The sequence below is a fragment of the Symphalangus syndactylus genome, chromosome 6 (assembly GCF_028878055.3).
Source record: "Symphalangus syndactylus isolate Jambi chromosome 6, NHGRI_mSymSyn1-v2.1_pri, whole genome shotgun sequence".
In the NCBI taxonomy this organism is placed as follows: Eukaryota; Metazoa; Chordata; class Mammalia; order Primates; family Hylobatidae; genus Symphalangus; species Symphalangus syndactylus.
Window position 1 is genome coordinate 131,949,084 of NC_072428.2, and position 20,155 is coordinate 131,969,238.

The window sequence follows — 20,155 nt, forward strand, 5'->3', positions numbered from 1 at the left end:
GCCATCTGAAAGGTGGAGACCCAGGAAAGGCAGTTGTGTAATTCAGTCCAAGTCTCAAGGCCTGAGGACCAGGGGAGCTGATGGTGTAAATCCCAGTCTAAGGTCAGAAGAAAATGAGATGTCCCAGCTTAAGCAATGAGGCTTGAAAAAAGAGGTGAATTTCTCCTTCCGCCACCTTTTGTTCTATTCTCAGTGGATTGGATGTTGCTTGTCCACATTAGGGAGGTCAGTCTACTGAGTCCACCAATTCAACTACTAATCTCATTTGGAAAGACCCTCATAGACACATCCAGAAATAATGTTTACTCCATTATGGCCTACTTGAGTTGACACATAACATTAACTATCGCATTGGGTATGCAAGAGCAAAAGTTTCTAACTGTGTTTGAGACAGTCAAGGAAACATCCTCAAGTAGGTGGCAATTGAATGGGTCTTGATGAAAGAATATAAGTCTGGAATAGAAAAAAGCAAACCTTCTTGGAAAGCCGGGGAGTTTTGCATAGCTTCAGGTAGTTTGGCTGAAGGCAGCCAGATTCTGCTTTCAGGAGCCGGAGAGCTTAGGGTGCGGGTACAAAAGAATGTAGAATAGTTTATCTAAATTGTTTACTTATGTGGTCCTAAGACTAACCTTTTTTTTTTTTTGTTTGTTTTTTTTTTTGAGGATGGTGAATCTTTTTTTTTTTTTTTTTTTTATTATACTTTAGGGTTTTAGGGTACATGTGCACAATGTGCAGATTTGTTACATATGTATCCATGTGCCATGTTGATTTCCTGCACCCATTAACTCGTCATTTAGCATTAGGTGTATCTCCTAATGCTGTCCCTCCCCCCTCCCCCCACCCCTCAACAGTCCCCGGAGTGTGATGTTCCCCTTCCTGTGTCCATGAGTTCTCATTGTTCAATTCCCACCTATGAGTGAGAACATGCGGTGTTTGGTTTTTTGTCCTCTTCTGCCATCCTGACTGAACCCCCACACTTCTATTACAACTACTTTTAAGGTACTGTATAACAAACTAGAATCCAAACTACTATAATCTTAAACTAATGTACAAAGAGAGGGGACATTTACAATTTTTTTATGGATAGCCAATCAATAAATCATTTCAACTCGTGTCAATAGAGGCTTAGTTCAATTTTCCACACCTCATAGATACTCAAAACATAACATCATCAAGTTGCAAATATTCATATAGAGGGTTGTTTATGCTCACTGAACTATGTTTAGGCAAGAAAAAATGTCTTGAGAAATTTTATAAACCATTTAAGCAATGTGTACAGCAATAAAATGACATTATCCACTAATGTTTAGTTTAACATAAAATTAGATTAACTAGAACATCCTATTCCCAAAGAAATTCAGTCAGTAATGGTTTTATAATAACAAGAATTAGAAATATTTACAAAAATTTCTTTTGAGAAGGCCACTGAATTTTCATCTGTGTAACTTAAGTTATTCCTCCAAGATCCCTATGAAGAAGGAAAATGTTTTATCTTCACCACATGACAAAGTACATGAGCAGTTAAGTATCTTACCGCAGGATATTTTGGTAGAAAACAATATAATTCTATTTGTTCAGACATTTACATTTGAATTAATTTACAAATACATGTAATAAACCATCTAAGTCATTTTCATAACTCTTTAAAAATCCCAAGAGTATGCAATGCATTTATACTGCTGGAGATTAGCTAATAGTTAAAGATAAGAAACAATCAATAAAAGAATCGTTGTACAGGAAATACTATTGTATAATTATGCACACTTATCAGGGATTAACTCTTTCCTTAATCTTTAATAAACTTCATCTTAGAAAATACCTAAAAAAAAAAAAAAAAAAAAAAAAGAATATAAGTCTGAAATAAGGTGAAGGTAGAAGGGAGAGAAAATTCTTATCTAAGTCACTAGCATGTGGAGAGGGATATAGGCCCCAAATTATATTTCATATTTATGGAAAATCAACTTAAAAAGTTGAAGTTTTGGATAGACTTTCTGCAAAGTGATGACAAGTATCTAAAATAGATCAATAGATCAAAATCACACAGAAATGTTCTCTGAAATGTATCCGTGACAGAGGTCAGCATGCCTAGAGGATATATATATATATATATACACACACACACATACACAGACATACACACATATATAAATGTATTCCTCATATATAAATGTGTATATATATATATATATACACACAAAGTTTGTGTGTGTGTCTATATATATGTATGTGTACGAAGTTTAAGGTGTGTGTCATGGGTGTTCACGTTCTTTTATTATAGTAGATTTTTTTTTTTTTTTTGAGACAGAGTGTTGCTCTGTCACCCAGGCTGGAGTGCAGTGGCGCGATCTCGGCTCACTGCAAGCTCTGCCTCCCGGGTTCAAGTGATTCTCCTGCCTCAGCCTCCCGAGTAGCTGGGGCTACAGGTGCCCGTCACCATGCCCGGCTAATTTTTTGTATTTTTAGTAGAGATGGGGTTTCACCGTGTTAGCCAGGATGGTCTCCATCTCCTGACCTTGTGATCTGCCCACCTCGGCCTCCCAAAGTGCTGGGATTACAGGCGTGAGTCACCACGCCCAGCCTTATTATAGTAAAATTTTATTATACTCGAAATAAAAATCATTTTCACCCAATTTTATTTTCACTATTGGTTTTTAAATAAATGAGCTTGGGGAGTGCTCGAGAATATCTCTATTAAGTGGGGATTAAGGAAGATTTGAAGCACTAGAACTGAATGTCCATCTGAATATAGGGGAAGAGGTAAGGAGAATGTATTGTGGCTAATCACAGATAAAAGATCAAAATAGGTGAGTAGCTGAAAGAAGAACCAGAGAGGGGAGGTCATTGGCTCTCTTGAGAAACATTTACAGCAACATACAAGAACGACATTTACATCAGAAAATTTAGTCTTGCCAAGTTGATTAATAGATATTTATTCTCCATCTAAAGCTGATTAATAAGGTAATATCTATTTTAATTATTTTCTATTGCATAAATCTTTATTATTTCTTATGCATTCTTGAAATTCTCAGGAGTAGCATATATCTAAGTAATATAATCTGCCACTATCTCTACCTTATTTATTTATGAATATAACAACAAAGAGTCATGGATTAAAAGGACTAATATATAAAATAAGAGTTAAATAAATTTTGAAAAGAAACAAAGTCATCTAAGAAATAAAAAAAATTACAAGTTCCTAAGAAGGAGTACATTAGACTGAAAGTAAAATAAAATCTATTGAGCAAAGAAATAGAAATAGCTGAATCATGAAATTGAAACAATTAAAGGGCTATAAAATATTAGAGAAAAATAGGCAAGATTAAAGAGATGAGGTAGGCTAAGTAGATCCCTTACACATATTTGGAATTCATAAGGAACAACAGCAACACAATGAAAAAATCTAATATTTAACACTATGTTGGATAACCATCTTGAAATGAGGATAGTTTTGAATATACATAATGAGAGGATCCACTATGTATCTGGGAAAGTGACCTGGAACAGATACACCTGTGACAAAACTATTAGACTTTGAAGGTAAAGAAAAAAATCCAGGAATATAAAATACCATGTACAAGAAATGTAAATCATGCCAGTATCAGATTTGTTAATAGAACCAATAAACAAGAGAGCAATTTATTTTCCTAATTATTTCCTTTAATTAGGAAGGAGGGAGACAAAGGATGACTGAGAAAATATTTTTCAAAAAGCTGTTGGGAAACACAACCATATTTTAATATCAAATGAGGGACATTTCAGTACAAAATTGATAAATGTGAAAAGATTTTTAATTCTTAATGCCCAATTCCGGTAGGGTCATACATTTATGAATGTCTGTGCATCATGTAATGTAACAATTACCTTCATAAAATAGAAACTACATGAGGTAAAAGGAGAAATAAAATACACACAAAACATTGAGAGACTTTAATACTATTCTCAGTCCTTACGGCAACTGGGCAAAAAGTAAGAATAAAAAGATATAACATAGTCAATAAAACAGACCTTACAGATATATATGTAGCTTCTCACACACCAGAAGTAAAAAATATTTTTTCTTCTCATAATTCTTTTAAGAGACATATGAATCTTTAAAGAAAATATTATAATCCTGTGTTCTGGGGGTTACAGCATCTATAGATTTAATGTATGTGATAATGGCATAGTGGATAGGAGCACAAATGTGAGTGTACTTTTCCAAGGCTCTTACATTTTATGTGAAGTGTTGCAGTGTCAACTCTTGATAGACTGTGAAACTTAAGGGTGCATAGTATAATCCCAATAACAAACACTATCATAATCTAAAAATGTATGTCTCATGTGTCAATAAAGGAATTAAAATAAAAACTTAAAAGTATTTAATTTATCTAGAAGGTGATAGGAAAGGGAAATAGAAGAAAAAATATAGATGGGAAAAATTTAAAGAGACGGGAAAATGGCACCCTAAATAAAAAAAATCAATAGTGAATATTCTATGTAAATGGACTAAACACTACAATTGAAAGTCAGAGATTGTCACACCAATTCTACGATGTCTATGTGTGATATACTTTAAATTAAAGACAGATTGAAATTACAATGATGAAAAAAGTTATTCAAACAGTAAGCTTAAGAAACCTGGAGGTGTCATGCGACATTAGAAAGAGTAGACTTTAAGGCAAGAAGTACTACCAGATGTAGACAGACTGTTATCAGATTTCAGGATAATCTCCCCATATCAAAAGCCTTAATTTAATCATATTTTCAAAGTCCTTTTTTTGCCATACAAGGTAAAAATGCCTGTTGAGTGCCATATATTCAGTTTCTGAGGATTAGGATATGGATATCATTTGGTGGGAAGCATTATTCAGCCTACCACAGCCTGTAATTAAAAGCTTCTCTACACTTCCAAGCACTTGGGAATTGTTTAAAAAAATAAAATAAATAAATAAGTAAATAAATAAATAAATAAAAGCTTTTCTACAAAGGCAATTACTGGCCTGGATGTTCTCACTGATTAACACTTCTTAGCAATGTAGGAAGAAATAATATTAATTTTTCCATAAAATAAAAGAAGACATCCCAGTTTGTTTGATGATAACCAAAATCACCTTGATACCAAAACCTGACAAAGACCTTACAAGAAAGGAAAACTCCAGGCCAGTATCTCTCATAACCATAAACATCCTGAATAAAAAGTTAGCAAATAGAATTCGGCAATATGTGCAAGGGAGAATATGTTCCACAATTTCCTCATAATCTTTCCAAGTCAATTTTCCCCAGGAACAAAGCAATCACTGTTAGGATTTCTTTAAATATGGATTATGATGATTTTTGCCTATTCTAGAGCATTATGTAATGGAGTCATAGTATGCATTCTTTTTTTTTTTTTTTTTTTTTTTTTTTTGAGATGGAGTCTTGCTCTGTAGCCCAGGCTGGAGTACAGTGGCGCGATCTCGGCTCACTGCAAGCTCCGCCTCCTGGGTTCAGGCCATTGTCCTGCCTCAGCCTCCCGAGTAGCTGGGACTACAGGCACCTGCCACCATGCCCGGCTCATTTTTTGTACTTTTAGTAGAAACCGGGTTTCACCGTGTTAGCCAGGATGGTCTCGATCTCCTGACCTCGTGATCCACTGGCCTTGGCCTCCCAAAGTGCTGGGATTACAGGCATGAGCCACCGCGCCCTGCCCATAGTATGCATTCTTTGGTGTCTGGCTTCTCTCATTCAGTGTCGTGTATATGAGATTCGTCCATCTTGTGTGTATAAGTAGTTTGTTATTTTTCATTGCTAAGTATTATTTTCTCATGAATATATAGTTGGTTCTCATTATTTGTGGTAGTTATGACCCATAGTCTCTGAGATACTGAATTAATGAATACTGAATCATTGCTTCTAGGGAATTACAGGGGTAGGTTACTGTGAGCTTCTCATTACAATATTTTTGCCAACTGATCAATACATAACCTTTTCAAAATGTGTGTTTCCTCTTAAAGACCCCTTATTTAATATATATTGTTGATTCATTAACACTGAGCTCATGGCTCACAGCGCTATACCTTATACCAGAATGAAGCATGTTTAACACATGCATTTTCTCTGTAAGGCACATCACAGCCTTCTTGCATTTAGGAACACTAGACAGAACTTTGGCATTATGCTTAGGAGCCATTTCAAAAAGCAAAATCACCAGCAAAAAGTACAAAAATGCAAAAAAAAATGTGGCATTGAAGACCATCAGAAGGACACTTGTTTACAGGATGAGAACAGAAAGAAGGCAGAGTATTGTCTTATTCTATCTTGGCTGGAAACGAGTACAACGGGTGACTTAAAACTTTCACAGGTCTGTGCATGCTTGTACATGTCAGCCAATAGCCCTAGAAGAACTACAAATAATGATTTTACAGTTACAAATAAATTTATTAAGTAGGTGAATTCACAAATAGAGAGCCATGAGTAATGAGGATCAGCTCTACCATTCTCTTGTTGATGGGTATTCGTGTTGTGTCATTGGCTACAATGAATTAAACTGCTATGAATCTTCTAATACAAGTCTTTATGAGGACATATGTTTTCATTTCTCTCAGTGAAATACTTGGGAGTGGAATTTTTCCATTATAGGGAGGTGTATACTTTCAAGAAACTGACAAAACTCTTTTCTAATGGGTTTTACTATGTTATACTCCCCTCTACTTCTGAAATCCTTACTGGGCCAATGTGGCATTAAGCAAAACATGGAGGATATCTAAAGAAATGGAACCATGCCCTGAATTAGGTAAGTTGTTTCAGCAATAAGGGTTCTCAGAGAAAGGTTCCATCCTTCTTGGATTTCCTCATTCACCAGGGGCCTTCCTTACTCCAACAGTCATTACACGACCAACAGTGCTGCTCCAAGGCCAAGACTCCCTGGGCAGCTGTCAGCATCGTTCCCATGGGGATGAGGACCGCTAGGATGTGTCCTCACCTCACAATGTGATTACTGACTCCTCATCTGTTAGTGTCATTTCTGAACCTGCACTGGGTTAACACTGGGAAATAAAAACTTCCCACCCACTTCTTGCAGGAGGCTGTGTGGGTAGGCTCAACATAATCTTATTTCAAGAGATCATAAATTGATTGGTACAACTTTTTGGAAGGTGATTTGATAACAGCTAGTAAAATTTAGTATAATAATTTAGCAAGATACAAGTGTAAAAATGTATGGGCTTACATGTGAAGGTATTTATTGCAGCATTATACTAGTAAAAAATTGAAAACACAAAATATTTGTTAGCAGGGTACTCATTAAGTAAATGATAGTTTTTTCATAAGGTGAATATTTAGTAATCATTTAAAATGTGAGGGATATATAAATGCTGATATGGGAAGGCTTAATAAACACACACATATACACATATAACAAAAAGAAAGTTGCAGGACAATATTTTACTAAAATATCAAGTTTTTAAAAGACCATAAAAAGATACTCATGTGTATGCATAGACAATTTCTGTATGGATGCACTAGAAACTAATAGTAGTGTTTATCTCTAGCAGATGGATCAGCAAGATCAGGCGTTGGTGAGAGAGGCATTTGCATTTTTGTTTTATATTCCTTCACAAAATTTTACTTTTCACATGAACTGTGCCATTTTTATGATAAATGAAAGTCGTTTTTAAAATGTAAACATAAATATTTTAAATGTTATTTTGCTCTTTTACTCAGTTTGCAAGGCATCTTTGCTTTGTATGGTAGTCTTAAATTTGTGTTTCTCAATGTTGGCTCCTCAGCCTTTACCCCTACCCTTCAAGTAGCTCAGTGAGGAACCCTGCTAGCATATGAAGACCTGGCGGGGAAATGGTGGTTGAACAGCCACAGTTGGAATGTATGCATGCTGCCGAGACTGGAATGGGTTGTGGCATTAGTTGACTGTGAGGCTGGTTTGTGTGGCAGATCCTTTCTTTGTTTCTCTCTAAGCAGGGTTCCCTTAACTATTGGCAGAGGGTATCTGGTGGCAGGAGTGCAGAGATCATCTGGAGAAGGTGGGACCCATAAGGTCTTGGAGATAAGGATAACATTTTTGGCAAAGGCTATTTGATTGCCCCTTAGTTTTTGATGCGTCTTGGAGCCATTTGTCATGTCCTCTGCTTGGGGCTGCTTAGGCTCTGTAGGGCTAAATGGAATTAGGGAGAGGCATAGAGGAGAGTAAGGTGTTGGCTATTCACAGCCTGGAGTGCTTAGTAACATCCAAGACTTAAGGCCTGGGAGGAGGGCAACCTGGGTGTTGAGAAACTATTGTCTGGGAGATTACTGGTTTTCCCATTATACCAACTTTTTCATGTTCTAAAATGTGATTAGCCTTGGGAAGGAAAGGTGAAAAGTTTCTCTGGCTTTCTCTTCACTGTGTTGCTAGGATTGCTTTGAACCTGGGAACATTCCACTAGTGAATAAATTCTCCAGGGGACAGATTGGGGAGGGAAAGAAGGAGGGATAAAGAAAGAAGGAGACAATTGGGCTTTCCACAGCATTATTACTGGACCTTTTCCTAGGGGCCAGTGTGGGGACAGTTTTCACTATCACTAAGAGTAAAGACAGCAGCAGCTTGTTGTAGCTCATGGAGACTGCTCAGCACTAGCCAGGCAGAAGGTAGCTTGGGCTGGTCCCTGGGGAGCAGGAGAACTTTCCAAGCCTTTCCCCTTTCTGGAGGTGAGTGTCTTCTAGAGGTTCCTCTCTGTGAAGTAGAGAGTAGGAGAGCATCATGATAGGAGGGCTGGGGCTTGGTTGCCTTCTAGAACAAGGATACCTAGAGCCTGAAGAGTAGACAGGGGAGTTGCATAGAGGATGAGCTCTGAATCAAATCCTCCCTCCAGGGCAGAGGGCAGATTCATCTCTTCTCTGCCCCATGATGAAGAGAGGCACAGTGCTCTGCCACTACCTAAGACTCTGCCTTCTCTTTTAGCCCTATTTCTTCTTCATATCTGCTTGCTGTATTGTAGGGGAGCTCCACAAAGAGAGACTTCTCTTTTTGACTGGGCAATACCTTAGTGAAGAGTGAATGGAGAGTCATATCTTACAACAGGAAAGAGAATCTGGTCAGGATGACTAACTACTCTGTTTATTCATTTATTTATTTATTCATTGCATAAATATTTAAAGTGTACACACTTGCTCAGTGTCTTATTCTGTTCTTGGAACTGAAGATGTGACAGTAAAAAAAAAAAGAGACAATCTTTTCTCAAGGTATTTTATTCTAATATAAGATTCAGGTTTCAAATGAATAAACAAGCAAAAGTTTAACATAATTTTAGAAGAATGTAGAGGATATATTGCCTCTAAACCATAGCTATTTTCTTGTTTCCTGGACCCAGGGTGGAGGGCACACTGGGAGTTGGGAATTAAAGTTCCAGCCTTTTCGCTCCTTCTGGATTTCTTCTACTCTGTGTCATCTGATGACAAGAGGAATAAATCTCAGAGCCAGAGGTTGCTAATTTGGAATTGGCCAGACTCTGCCTGCTTGAAGAAGACACATTCACTTAGTTAAATATTGGGGTATAACTTTCATCATGAAACAAAAAAGAAGTGAGCAATCTACTCCCGCAAGCCAGCACACCAGAAGTCGGGGAAATACTCAATACTGTGTCACAAAATGGCTCTTACTTTCTGACAGTGGGCAGGCTCCAAGTCAGCCAGTTCTACCAACACAGAGAAATGATCATAAAGACAACTGAAGTGAAAACTTGAACAAGCATAATGCAAATGTAGCATAGTGTATTAGTCTGTTCTCACACTGCTATGAAGAAATACCCAAGACTGGGTAATTTATGAAGGAAAGAGGTTTAATCAACTCATGGTTCTGCATTTCTGGCGGGGGGGGGGGGTCTCAGGAAACTTACAATCATGGTGGAAGGCAAAGGAGAAGCAGGGACTTTCTTCACAGGGTGGCAGGACAGAGTGAGTGCAAGCAGGGGAAATGCCAGATACTTTTAAAACCATGAGATCTCATAAGACTCACTCACTATCACGAGAACAGCATGGGAGAAACCTGCCCTCATGATCCAATTACCTGCACGTGGTCCTGCCCTTGATACATGGGGATTATGGGGATTACAATTCAAGATGAGATTTTTGGGTGGGGACAAAGCCAAACCATATCACTCACACTCAGAGGAAACAAAGGAAAGAAGTAACCACATCCAGGTAGGATTTGCTAAAAATACTTCTGTATAACTGTTGAGATGCAGTAGGTTTTTGCATGACAGGGACATAATAGGTAGAGAGGACAGTTCAGTTCCATTCAGAATGGAAGACATGGTGGTATAAATGAGCAGGTTGTGATTAGGGAAGTACTTAGGGTAGCTGGTCAGAGCAGAGTTGGAGCTGAGATGTCCAGTGAATCGAGAGACAACAGTGCATGCTGGGGTGGATAGGTTTTCATGCCTGTGGTGCAGTGTTGGTGACCAGTTCTCATCTTCTTGGACATACATATTTATCTACCATGCTACCTACCTATCTGTCCTTCATAAAACATTTAACATCAACCTTGTATAGAGTCGTGGTATGGAGCCTAGAAGCAGGAGGGGAATATTTTCTCAATCTGGAAATACCTTTAGTCCTTTTGTGATAAGAAGCAGTCTCATCTTTTTTTTTTTCTTTTTGACTCTTTCCATTTCACAAGGAGCAAATCCTTAGGACTAAATATGTGGGAGTCACAGTGGTGCTACTGAATTTTGTCTCTTAGGCTTCCCTGGCTCCCAGTAAGTATGCCATTTGTTACCTTCTTCTTCCTTTGTCAGTGATTGTAATAAGAAATTATGTAGTCATCATAGTATGTGTTGAGAAATGCCTGCTGTTCCTCCTATATTTATTCCATGGTGACCTCTCTGTCATGGAAATCCTTATCACATATACTGCTGTTCCCTTGATGCTCAGGGGTTGTTACTTTCCATGATTCAAACAATACCTTTAATGACATGTGCTGTCCAACTCTATATGAACTTTTTTGGGGGTACACAAAATTTGTATTACTGGGAGTGATGACTGTGGACCACTATGTGGCTCTCTGTAACTCTTTGAAGTAAAACATCATTATGAGCAGACACACTGCATCTGGCTGGTAATTGTATTATTGATTGGGTTCCTTTCTGAAATCTGGCCAGTCTATGCCACATTTCAGCTCCCTTCTTCAAATCAACTCAAAATGAATCAAAAACTTAAATGTGAGAGCCGAAAGCTGAAACTGCCTTAAAAAGAAGGAAATCTTGCCATATTTGACAGCAAGGATGAACCTAGAGGACATGCTAAGTGGAATAAACAGGACAATATCCCACATATGTAAGGTACCTAAAATAGTCCAACTCATAAGAGCAGAAAATAGAATGGTTTTTCCAGGGGAAAATGGGGAGTTGCTGTTCAATGAGCATGAAGTTTTAATAATACAAGAGAGTAGCTTCTAGAGATCTGATGTATAACATTGTGCCTATAGTTAACAATACTGTATTGTGCACTTAAAAATTTGTTAAGAGCGGTAGATTTCATGGTAAGTCTTCTTACCACAACAAACAGCAACAACAACAATAACAATAAAGGGGCAGGAATAACTCCTTAAAAGTGATGAATAGGGCTGGGTGCAGTGGCTCATGCCTGTAATCCCAGCACTTGGGGAGGCCGAGGCAGGCGGATCACTTGAGGCCAGGAGTTCGAGACCAGCCTGGCCAACCCTATCTCTACTAAAAATACAAAAATTAGCCAGGCATGGTGGCGTGCGCCTATAATCCCAGCTATTCCAGAGGCTGAGGCATGAGAATCACTTGAACCTGGAAGGCAGAGGTTGCAGTGAGTGGAGATCGTGCCACTGCACTCCAGCCTGGGTGACAAAGACAGACTCCGTCTCAGAAAAAAAAAAAGTGATGAATAGGTTTATTACCTTGATCGTGGTGATGGGTTCATAGGTGTACACTTATTTCCAAGTTCATCAAATTGTTTACTTTAAATGTGTGCGGTTTTCTCTCTATCAACCATTCCTTAATAAAGCTGTTAAAAATTAAAAAATCTACCGTAAGCAAGACAGTATGTTATGGGCAAAAGAACAGAGAATTAGATCAATGAAGCATAACACAGAGCCCAGAAATAGACCCACACAAATATAGGCAACGAATCTTTAATAAAAGAAGAAAGGCAATCCAATGAGAAAGGATAATCTTTTCAACAAATGGTGCTGGAATGACTGGAAATCCAAACCAAACAAACAAACAAAATTCAGACACACACTTTATACCTTTGACAAAATATTAACTCTACTTGGATCATAAACCTAAATGTGAAATGTAAAGCTTTACAACTCTAAAATAAAACATAGAAAAACTTAGGTGACCTTGGCTTTTGTGGTGACTTTTCAGCTACAATACCAAAAGTGCAATACGTGAAAGAAAGACTTAATGAGAAGAAGAGACACAGTTTGGAAGAAAATACTTGCAAAACACATACACATTACAGAACATGTATCAAAAATATACAAAAACCTCAAAACTCAACAAGAAACTACTCGGTTACAAAATGGGGAAATATCTGAATAGATCACTAAAGAACATGTGTAGATGACAAATAAGCACGTGAAAAGATGTTCCACATCATATGTCATCAGGGAATTGGAAATTAAAACAACAATGAGGCCAGGTGTGGTGGCTCATGCCCATAATCCTAGCACTTTGGGAAGGCAAGATGGGTTGATCACCTGAGGTCGGGAGTTTGAGACCAGCCTAACCAACATGGGAAAACCCCATCTGTACTAAAAAAATTCACACACACACACACACACACACACACCCACCCTTGCATGGTGGTGGGTGCCTGTAATCCCAGCTACTAGGGAGCCTGAGGCAGGAGAATTGCTAGAATCCTGGGGGGTGGAGGTGGAGGTTGCAGGGAGCTGAGATAGTGCCACTGCACTACAGCCTGGGTAACAGGGTGAGACTCCGTCTCATAAAATAAAATAAAATAAAATAAAACAACAATGAGACACCACTGCACACCTAGTAAAGTGGCTAAAATCCAAAACACCAGATGCTGGTGAGGATGTGGACCAACAGGAACTCTCAGTCATTGCTAGTGGGAATGCGACATGGTACAGCCACATTGGAAGACAGTTTGGTACTTCCAAAAGTTTGGTACTTTCTTACAAATTTTAGCACACAATCCAGTAATAGTTCTCCTTGATATATGCCCAAATGAGTTGAAAATTAATCTCCGCACAAAAACTACTACATGAATATTTATAGCAGCTCTATTAATAATCGTCCCAAGTCAGAGGCAATCAAGATGTCCATTATGGTTGGATTTTTGTGCCTCTAAATTCATCCCTTGTACACTTAACCCCCAGTACCTTAGAATGTGAACTTATTTGGAAATAAGGTTGTTGCAGGTGTTATTAGGTAGTATTAGGTCATAATGGAGTAGGGTGGGCTCCTAAGCATATGACTGATATTCTTATGAAAAGAATGCCACTTGAAGACATACACAGGAAAAAATGACTTGTGAACTTAAAATATAAACCAGAAAAGAAATAGAAAAAAAATCAACAAAGCCAAAGTAAAGTCTCTAAAAAAATTAATAAAATGGATAAATCCCTAGCAAGAATAATAAGGAAGCAAAAGCACACAAAGTAACAATATCAGAAATGGGAACAAGGGATATCATAATAGAGACAGTGAACCTTGAAAGCATGAAAATGAATATGAGCAACTTAATGCCAATAAACCCAGCAATTTAGATGAACTAAGCAATTCTCTTGAACACAATTCTTCAAAATGGACACAAACTGAAGTAGAAATTCTGAATAGTCACATAGCTATTAAATACATGGAACCCGTAATTAAAAACTTTCTCACAAATAAAACTCCTGGCCTAAATGTTCTCAATGATGAGCTTTGCCAAACGATTTAGGAGGAAATAATGCAAATGTTTTTTTCCCATAAAATAGGAAAAGAGGGCTTATTTTTCCATTCATTTATGATAACTCAAACCTGACAAGGACCTTACAAGAAAGGAAAACCACAGACCAATATCTCTCATTAACATAGAGGCCTAAATGAAAAGTGGACCAGATATATTGCAGCAATTTAGAAAGGGATAATATAGCCAAGAATTATCTCATAATCTTTCCCAGTCAATTTCCTTCCAAGGATTGCCTGGGGTTTCCTTTATGGATTTTGTCCATTCTAGAGCATGTTACATTAGGACCATACGTTAAGCATATTTTGGTGTCAGATTATTTTATGCAGTGTAATGTATCTGAAATTTGTTTATGTTGTATACATCAGTACTTTGTTACTTTTTTCCTGACCATTATTCCCTTATATAAATATGTAGCTGACTCATTATTGGGGTTAGTTATGTCTTATAAAGTCACTGGGATCATTGAATTAGCAAGTAGTGAATCATTGTTGAATAGTATTTCTTCATATGAATATCAAATTATCTTATTGATGGGTATTTATTTTCTGTCATTAGTAGCTATAATAAATATACAATGAACATGATAACAGAGATATTTGTGAGGACGTGTTTTCATTTGTATTAGGCAACTGCCTAGAAATAGAATTGGTAGGTTACAGAGTAGATGTATATTTAAGTTAATAAGAAACCAATGTTTTCCCAGGGGTTTTTATTATTTTACATTCCTTCCTACTGCTCCATTTTCTACTCTGCCAATGTATAGTTAATAACCCTGGAAACATGTCTGGAGAAACCGAACCATGCCTTGCCTTAGGGAATTTGGATCTGTAATTTGCTTTCTCAGACAAAGGTTCCATCCTCCTCGGACTTCCTCATTTCTCAGCACCCTTCCTTCACATTTCTCCACCTGTCATAACGTGACTCAGCACAGCCACCTGGGCAGCTGTCAGCACAGTTCCCATGACCGAGAAGCCACAGTTGGAATGTCTGCATGTTGCAAACAGTGGAATGGGTGTAGCAGGAACAGTCCATGAGGTTGAAGCAGGTGGCAGACCCTGTCTATTACTCACTTAGCAGGGTTCCCATAACTATAGGCAGAGGATTTCTGTTAGAAGGAGTGCAGAGATCATCTGGAAACATGTGCTTCATAATACTTGGAAATGAGGAGAAAGTTTTTGATAAAATTCCATTTGGTGGCCTCTAGAATTTTGCTCTGTGCCTAGGAGTTACTAGTGGGGCCATCACGGCGAGCGGGAAGCTTAGGCTCCATAGGGCCACGTGGAATCAGGGAGAGGCATGGAGCAGCTCAGGGGGCTAACCATTCACAGCCTGGGTTGCATGGTGATAACTCAGAGCCTGAAGGAAGGCAACCTGGAGTGTTGAGAGGTTCCTCATGAGGGAGATTTCAAGTTTGCCCATTAGACAACTTTTTAGTGTTCTAAAACTTGATTAACCTCAGGAGGGAAGGGTGAATGTTTTTGGCAGCTTTTCCTGGATAGCATCCCTGGTGTGTCTCTGAACTTGTACAAATTGTTCCTCAGTGAATACTCATCCTTGGAGACAGATAAGGGAGTGAGAGAAGGAAGCAAAGAGAAGGAGAGAGATAGAGACAGTTGGACCCTCTCCTCAGCGCTCGTATTTGTGGACTTCTGCATAAGCTTCTGTATGAGGACAGTGTCCTTCACTCTGAATGGAGACAGAAGCAGCTGTCCCTGTCTCCTGAGCATAGCTCAGCACTAGGTGAGCGAGAGATAGCCTGGGCTGGTCCCTGGGGAGCAGTAGAACTTTCCAGTCCAGGCTGCTTCTCCGGAGGTGAGTGTCTTCCAGAGGGGTTTCCTTTCTGTGAAGTAGACAGTAGGAGAGCATCATGATAGGAGGGCCGGGGCTTGGCTGCCTCCTAGAACAAGGATACCTAGAGCCTGCAGACTGGACAGTGGGAGTTGCATAGAGGATGAACTCTGCAGCAAAGCCTCCCTCCACAGCAGAGGGCAGAATCATTTCTTCTCTGCCCTATGCTGGCGAGAGGCATAATGCTCTGCCATTACCCAAGTCCCTGCTCTCTCATTTCTCCCCATTCCTTCCACATATCTGCCTGCCACATAGTAGGGGAGCTCCAGGGAGAGAGATTGCAGGTTGACTTTATGTTGCTTCAGAGAAGAATGAATGGAGAGAAGAAGAGTCAGGCTGTATAGTCCTTGTTCATTCACTGATTTTTTTTTCTTTAATCTATTCATTGATATATTCATTTAAAATACAGAATGCATACTCTGTTCTAGTGTCAGACTCTGTTCTTGGCACTGGTAATACAAGAGAGATAAAGTGAACGAGAAAGAGAAATGACCTACCTATGAAGTATTTAATTAAATATTGGATTTTGATGATAAATTAATAAACAAGTAATAGTATAATGTGATTGGAGATATTGGTGAGGACAATTAGCATGAAAAATATATCCTAACACAGGTTTGAGAGGAAGGTGTGCCCGTATCGTTTTAGAGAAGCTGAGTGGGAAGGGGCCCATAAAAAGGAAACATTTGGGCAAATACCTGCATGTGGTAAGGGAAGGAGTGCAGACATTCTAAGGAGTTCAGAGTGATCCATTTTGGTGTCTTCTGACATTTTTTGTTGCCCCAGGACTCTGGAGAAAACAGGTGGTCACGGAGGAGCAGATCTGCTCTGTGGAACTTCCAAGCTGCTCTAACAGACTGAGGCCATGGCAAGTTGGATGCAGGCGCAGGCTTCCCATTGGGAGGTCTTGTCTCCCTGCTGAAACTGGGGTGCTGAGAACTGGGAAACGCAGAGGATAAGTTACCTCCACACCACAGCTGTTTTCTTGTCTCCTGGCCCTAGCGTGGAGGCTGTGTTGGGAGTTGAGGATTAAAGTTCCAGCCTCTTCACTCCTGGACTTCTCCTCCTCCTCTTTGTCATCTCGTAACAAGAGGAATCAAAATCTCAGAGCTAGAAATTCTTAACTGGGAGCTGATCAGACTCTGTCTGCGTAGGGGAGACACAGTCACTTAGATAAGAGGTGGAGATGGCTTTCATTATAAAAATAAAGAGGAAGAAGTGGGTAATCCACTCAAGGGAGCTGGTACCCCAGAGGTCAGGGAAAGACTCAATACTTTGTCTTAAAATGGCTCTTGCCTTGTGACAGTGTCCTGGATAGACCTAACTTCCCGACATCACCCCCCAAAATGGTAAATATAACTGAAGTGAAAACTTTTAAATGAACATAATGCAAATGGAGCCTATGTTTAGAGGATACAGAAGAAAAAAGTAACCATGCCTGTGTGAGATTGGCTAGGAATGCTTTATTTATTTATTTATTTATTTATTTATTTTATTTTATTATTTTTTTCTTCTTGAGACGGAGTCTCGCTCTGTCGCCCAGGCTGGAGTGCAGTGGCGCAATCTCGGCTCACTGCAAGCTCTGCCTCCTGGGTTCACGCCATTCTCCTGCCTCAGCCTCTCCGAGTAGCTGGGATTACAGGCACCCGCCACCACGCCCAGCTAATTTTTTTTGTATTTTTAGTAGAGACGGGGTTTCACCGTGGTCTCGATCTCCTGACCTCGTGATCCACCCGCCTTGGCCTCCCAAAGTGCTGGGATTACAAGCGTGAGCCACCGCGCCCGGCTATTTATTTATCTTTTGAGACGGAGTCTCACTCTGTTGCCCAGGCTGGAGTGCAGTGGTGCGATCTCAGCTCAAGCAATTCTCCTGCCTCAGCCTCCTGAGTAGCTGGGATTACAGGCGCGCACCAACATGCCTGGCTAATTTTTGTATTTGTATTAGAGACGAGGTTTCACCATGTTGGTCAAGCTGGTCTCAAACTCCTGACCTGGTGATCCGCCTGCCTCGGCCTCACAAAGTGTTGGGATTACAAGCGTGAGCCACTGCATCTGGCCAGGAATACTTTCTTATAATTGTTTAGATGCATTAGGATTTGCAAGATGGAGACATAATAGGCAGAGAAGGCAATTTAGTTCCACCCAAGATGATAGAGGCGCTGGTGTAAGTGAACACGTTGTGATCATGGAAGCAGACAGGGTGGCCGGTGAGAGCAGAGTTGGAGGCAGATGTCCAGTATATTGAGAAAGAGTGCATGCTAGGGTGGGTGGGTTTTCATGTTTATCATTTGGTATTCATGACTGGATTTAATCTTCCTGAGCATATACATTTATCTTCAAAAGCTATATATTCTTCATGAAGTATTTGACATCAACATTGGGTAGAAAATAGTGGAGTCAGGTTATGGAGTTGAGGAGCAGGAGAGGAATGTTTTTTCAACCTGGAATGTCCTTAATCTTTTTAGGATGAAAAGCAGTTGTTCTGTCTCTTTTGCTCTCTAGATTTCACAAGGAACAAGGGTTTAGAGCTAAATGTTGATAAATTACTCTAATGCCACTGAATTTTATCTCCTTGGCTTCCCTGGCTCTGAAGAACTACATCACATCCTTTTTGCTATATTCTTCTTTTTCTACTTGGTGACATTAATGGGAAACACGGTCATCATCGTGATTGTCTGTGTGAATAAACGTCTGCAGTCCCCCATGTATTTCTTCCTCGGCCACCTCTCTGCCCTAGAGATCCTGGTCACAACCATAATTGTCCCCGTGATGCTTTGGGGATTGCTGCTTCCTGGGATGCAGACAATATCTTTGTCTGCCTGTGTTGTCCAGCTGTTCCTGTACCTTGCTGTGGGGACAACGGAGTTTGCATTACTTGGAGCAATGGCTGTGGACCATTATGTGGCTGTCTGTAACCCTCTGAGGTACAACATCATTATGAACAGACACGCCTGCAACTTTGTGGTTCTTGTGTCATGGGTGTTTGGGTTTCTTTTTCAAATCTGGGCGGTCTATGTCACGTTTCAGCTTACTTACTGCAAATCAAATGTGGTGAACAATTTTTTCTGTGACCGAGGGCAATTGCTCAAACTATCCTGCAATAATACTCTTTTCACGGAGTTTATCCTCTTCTTAATGGCTGTTTTTGTTCTCTTTGGTTCTTTGATCCCTACAATTGTCTCCTACACCTACATCATCTCCACCATTCTCAAGATTCCGTCATCCTCTGGCCGGAGGAAATCCTTCTCCACTTGTGCCTCCCACTTCACCTGTGTTGTGATTGGCTATGGCAGCTGCTTGTTTCTCTACGTGAAACCCAAGCAAACACAGGCAGCTGATTACAATTGGGTAGTTTCCCTGATGGTTTCAGTAGTAACTCCTTTCCTCAATCCTTTCATCTTCACCCTCAGAAATGATAAAGTCATAGAGGCCCTTCAGGATGGGGTGAAACGCTGCTGTCAACTATTCAGGAATTAGCCTTGCTCTGAGGGCTTTTACATGGTAAAGCACTTAGTATGGATTCTAGAATAATCTGAAAAGAACTTGCTCATCTTTGAACTGCATCATAATTATTACCATTATCAAATAATTTGCATGCAACAAAAGACTTTTAAGTTACAGCTATGGTTTTTCATATGGTTAGTTGTTACTTGAAACTCAGTTTATTATTTTGAAGACATGTCTTGCTATCTAGCTATCTATCTAGCTATCTATCTATCATCTGCCTTTCTTAAGATATGATTTCACAATTAAACTTTAAAAAATTAAATGTCAGAGATAGACTATCTATATAGTCTAGAAACTAGACTAGTGGTTGCTTGGGGCTGAGGGGAATGCAGACATAGGGTAGTGATAGCTAAGGGGTACAGGCTTTCTTTTTGAAATGATGGTTGTAAATATCTATGAATATACCAAAAATCATTGAATGATATATTTTCAATGAGTTAATTTTATGGAATGTGATTTATATTTCAATAAAGCTATTGAAAATAGTATATTAAATCATGAAGAAGTATTGTGAAGAAAAGTGAAACAGGAATGAAAGAGAATATCTCTTAAGGAAGTGTTGAAATTTCAAATAAGGTTTTCAGGGAAGGATTGAGAGAGGTAAGGTGGTGATACATTCGGAAACTTGTTAAAGAACGTACCAGGCATAGTGAGTAATAACTGGGAGATCCTAGGGAAGGCATAGCAAAGATGCTGAAATGGAGTGTGCAAAGGAGAAAGCAATTGCAGTCAGAGTGGTAACTGGAATGCAGACCATGTAGAGACTTGTGAGCCTTTTTTTTTTTCCAGGTATGCAGAAAGATAATATTATTTTACTATTTTTTTCTTTTATTATACCTTAAGTTCTAGGGTACATGTGCACAACGTGCAGGTTTGTTACATATGTATACATGTG

The 20,155-nt window shown here is 39.1% G+C and overlaps 2 protein-coding genes across 3 annotated transcripts in view; both read left to right on the plus strand.

Moving 5' to 3' along the window:
• Positions 1 to 20,155, plus strand: part of MGAM (maltase-glucoamylase) — a 239,787-nt gene that overhangs the window by 32,164 nt on the left and 187,468 nt on the right. The gene's annotated exons all lie outside the window — the stretch shown is intronic.
• Positions 6,677 to 20,044, plus strand: LOC129485101 (olfactory receptor 9A4). Of its 2 annotated transcripts, none has more exons than XM_055284280.1 (2): positions 6,677 to 6,751; positions 18,256 to 19,230. In XM_055284280.1, exon 2 carries the CDS (start codon positions 18,286 to 18,288, stop codon positions 19,228 to 19,230), a length of 945 nt encoding a protein of 314 aa, XP_055140255.1. In that variant the 5' UTR covers positions 6,677 to 6,751; positions 18,256 to 18,285. The 2 variants fall into 2 exon arrangements, with proteins under 2 accessions (XP_055140255.1, XP_055140256.1); XM_055284281.1 differs by lacking the exon at positions 6,677 to 6,751 and adding an exon at positions 15,480 to 15,717 and having other exon boundaries at positions 18,256 to 20,044.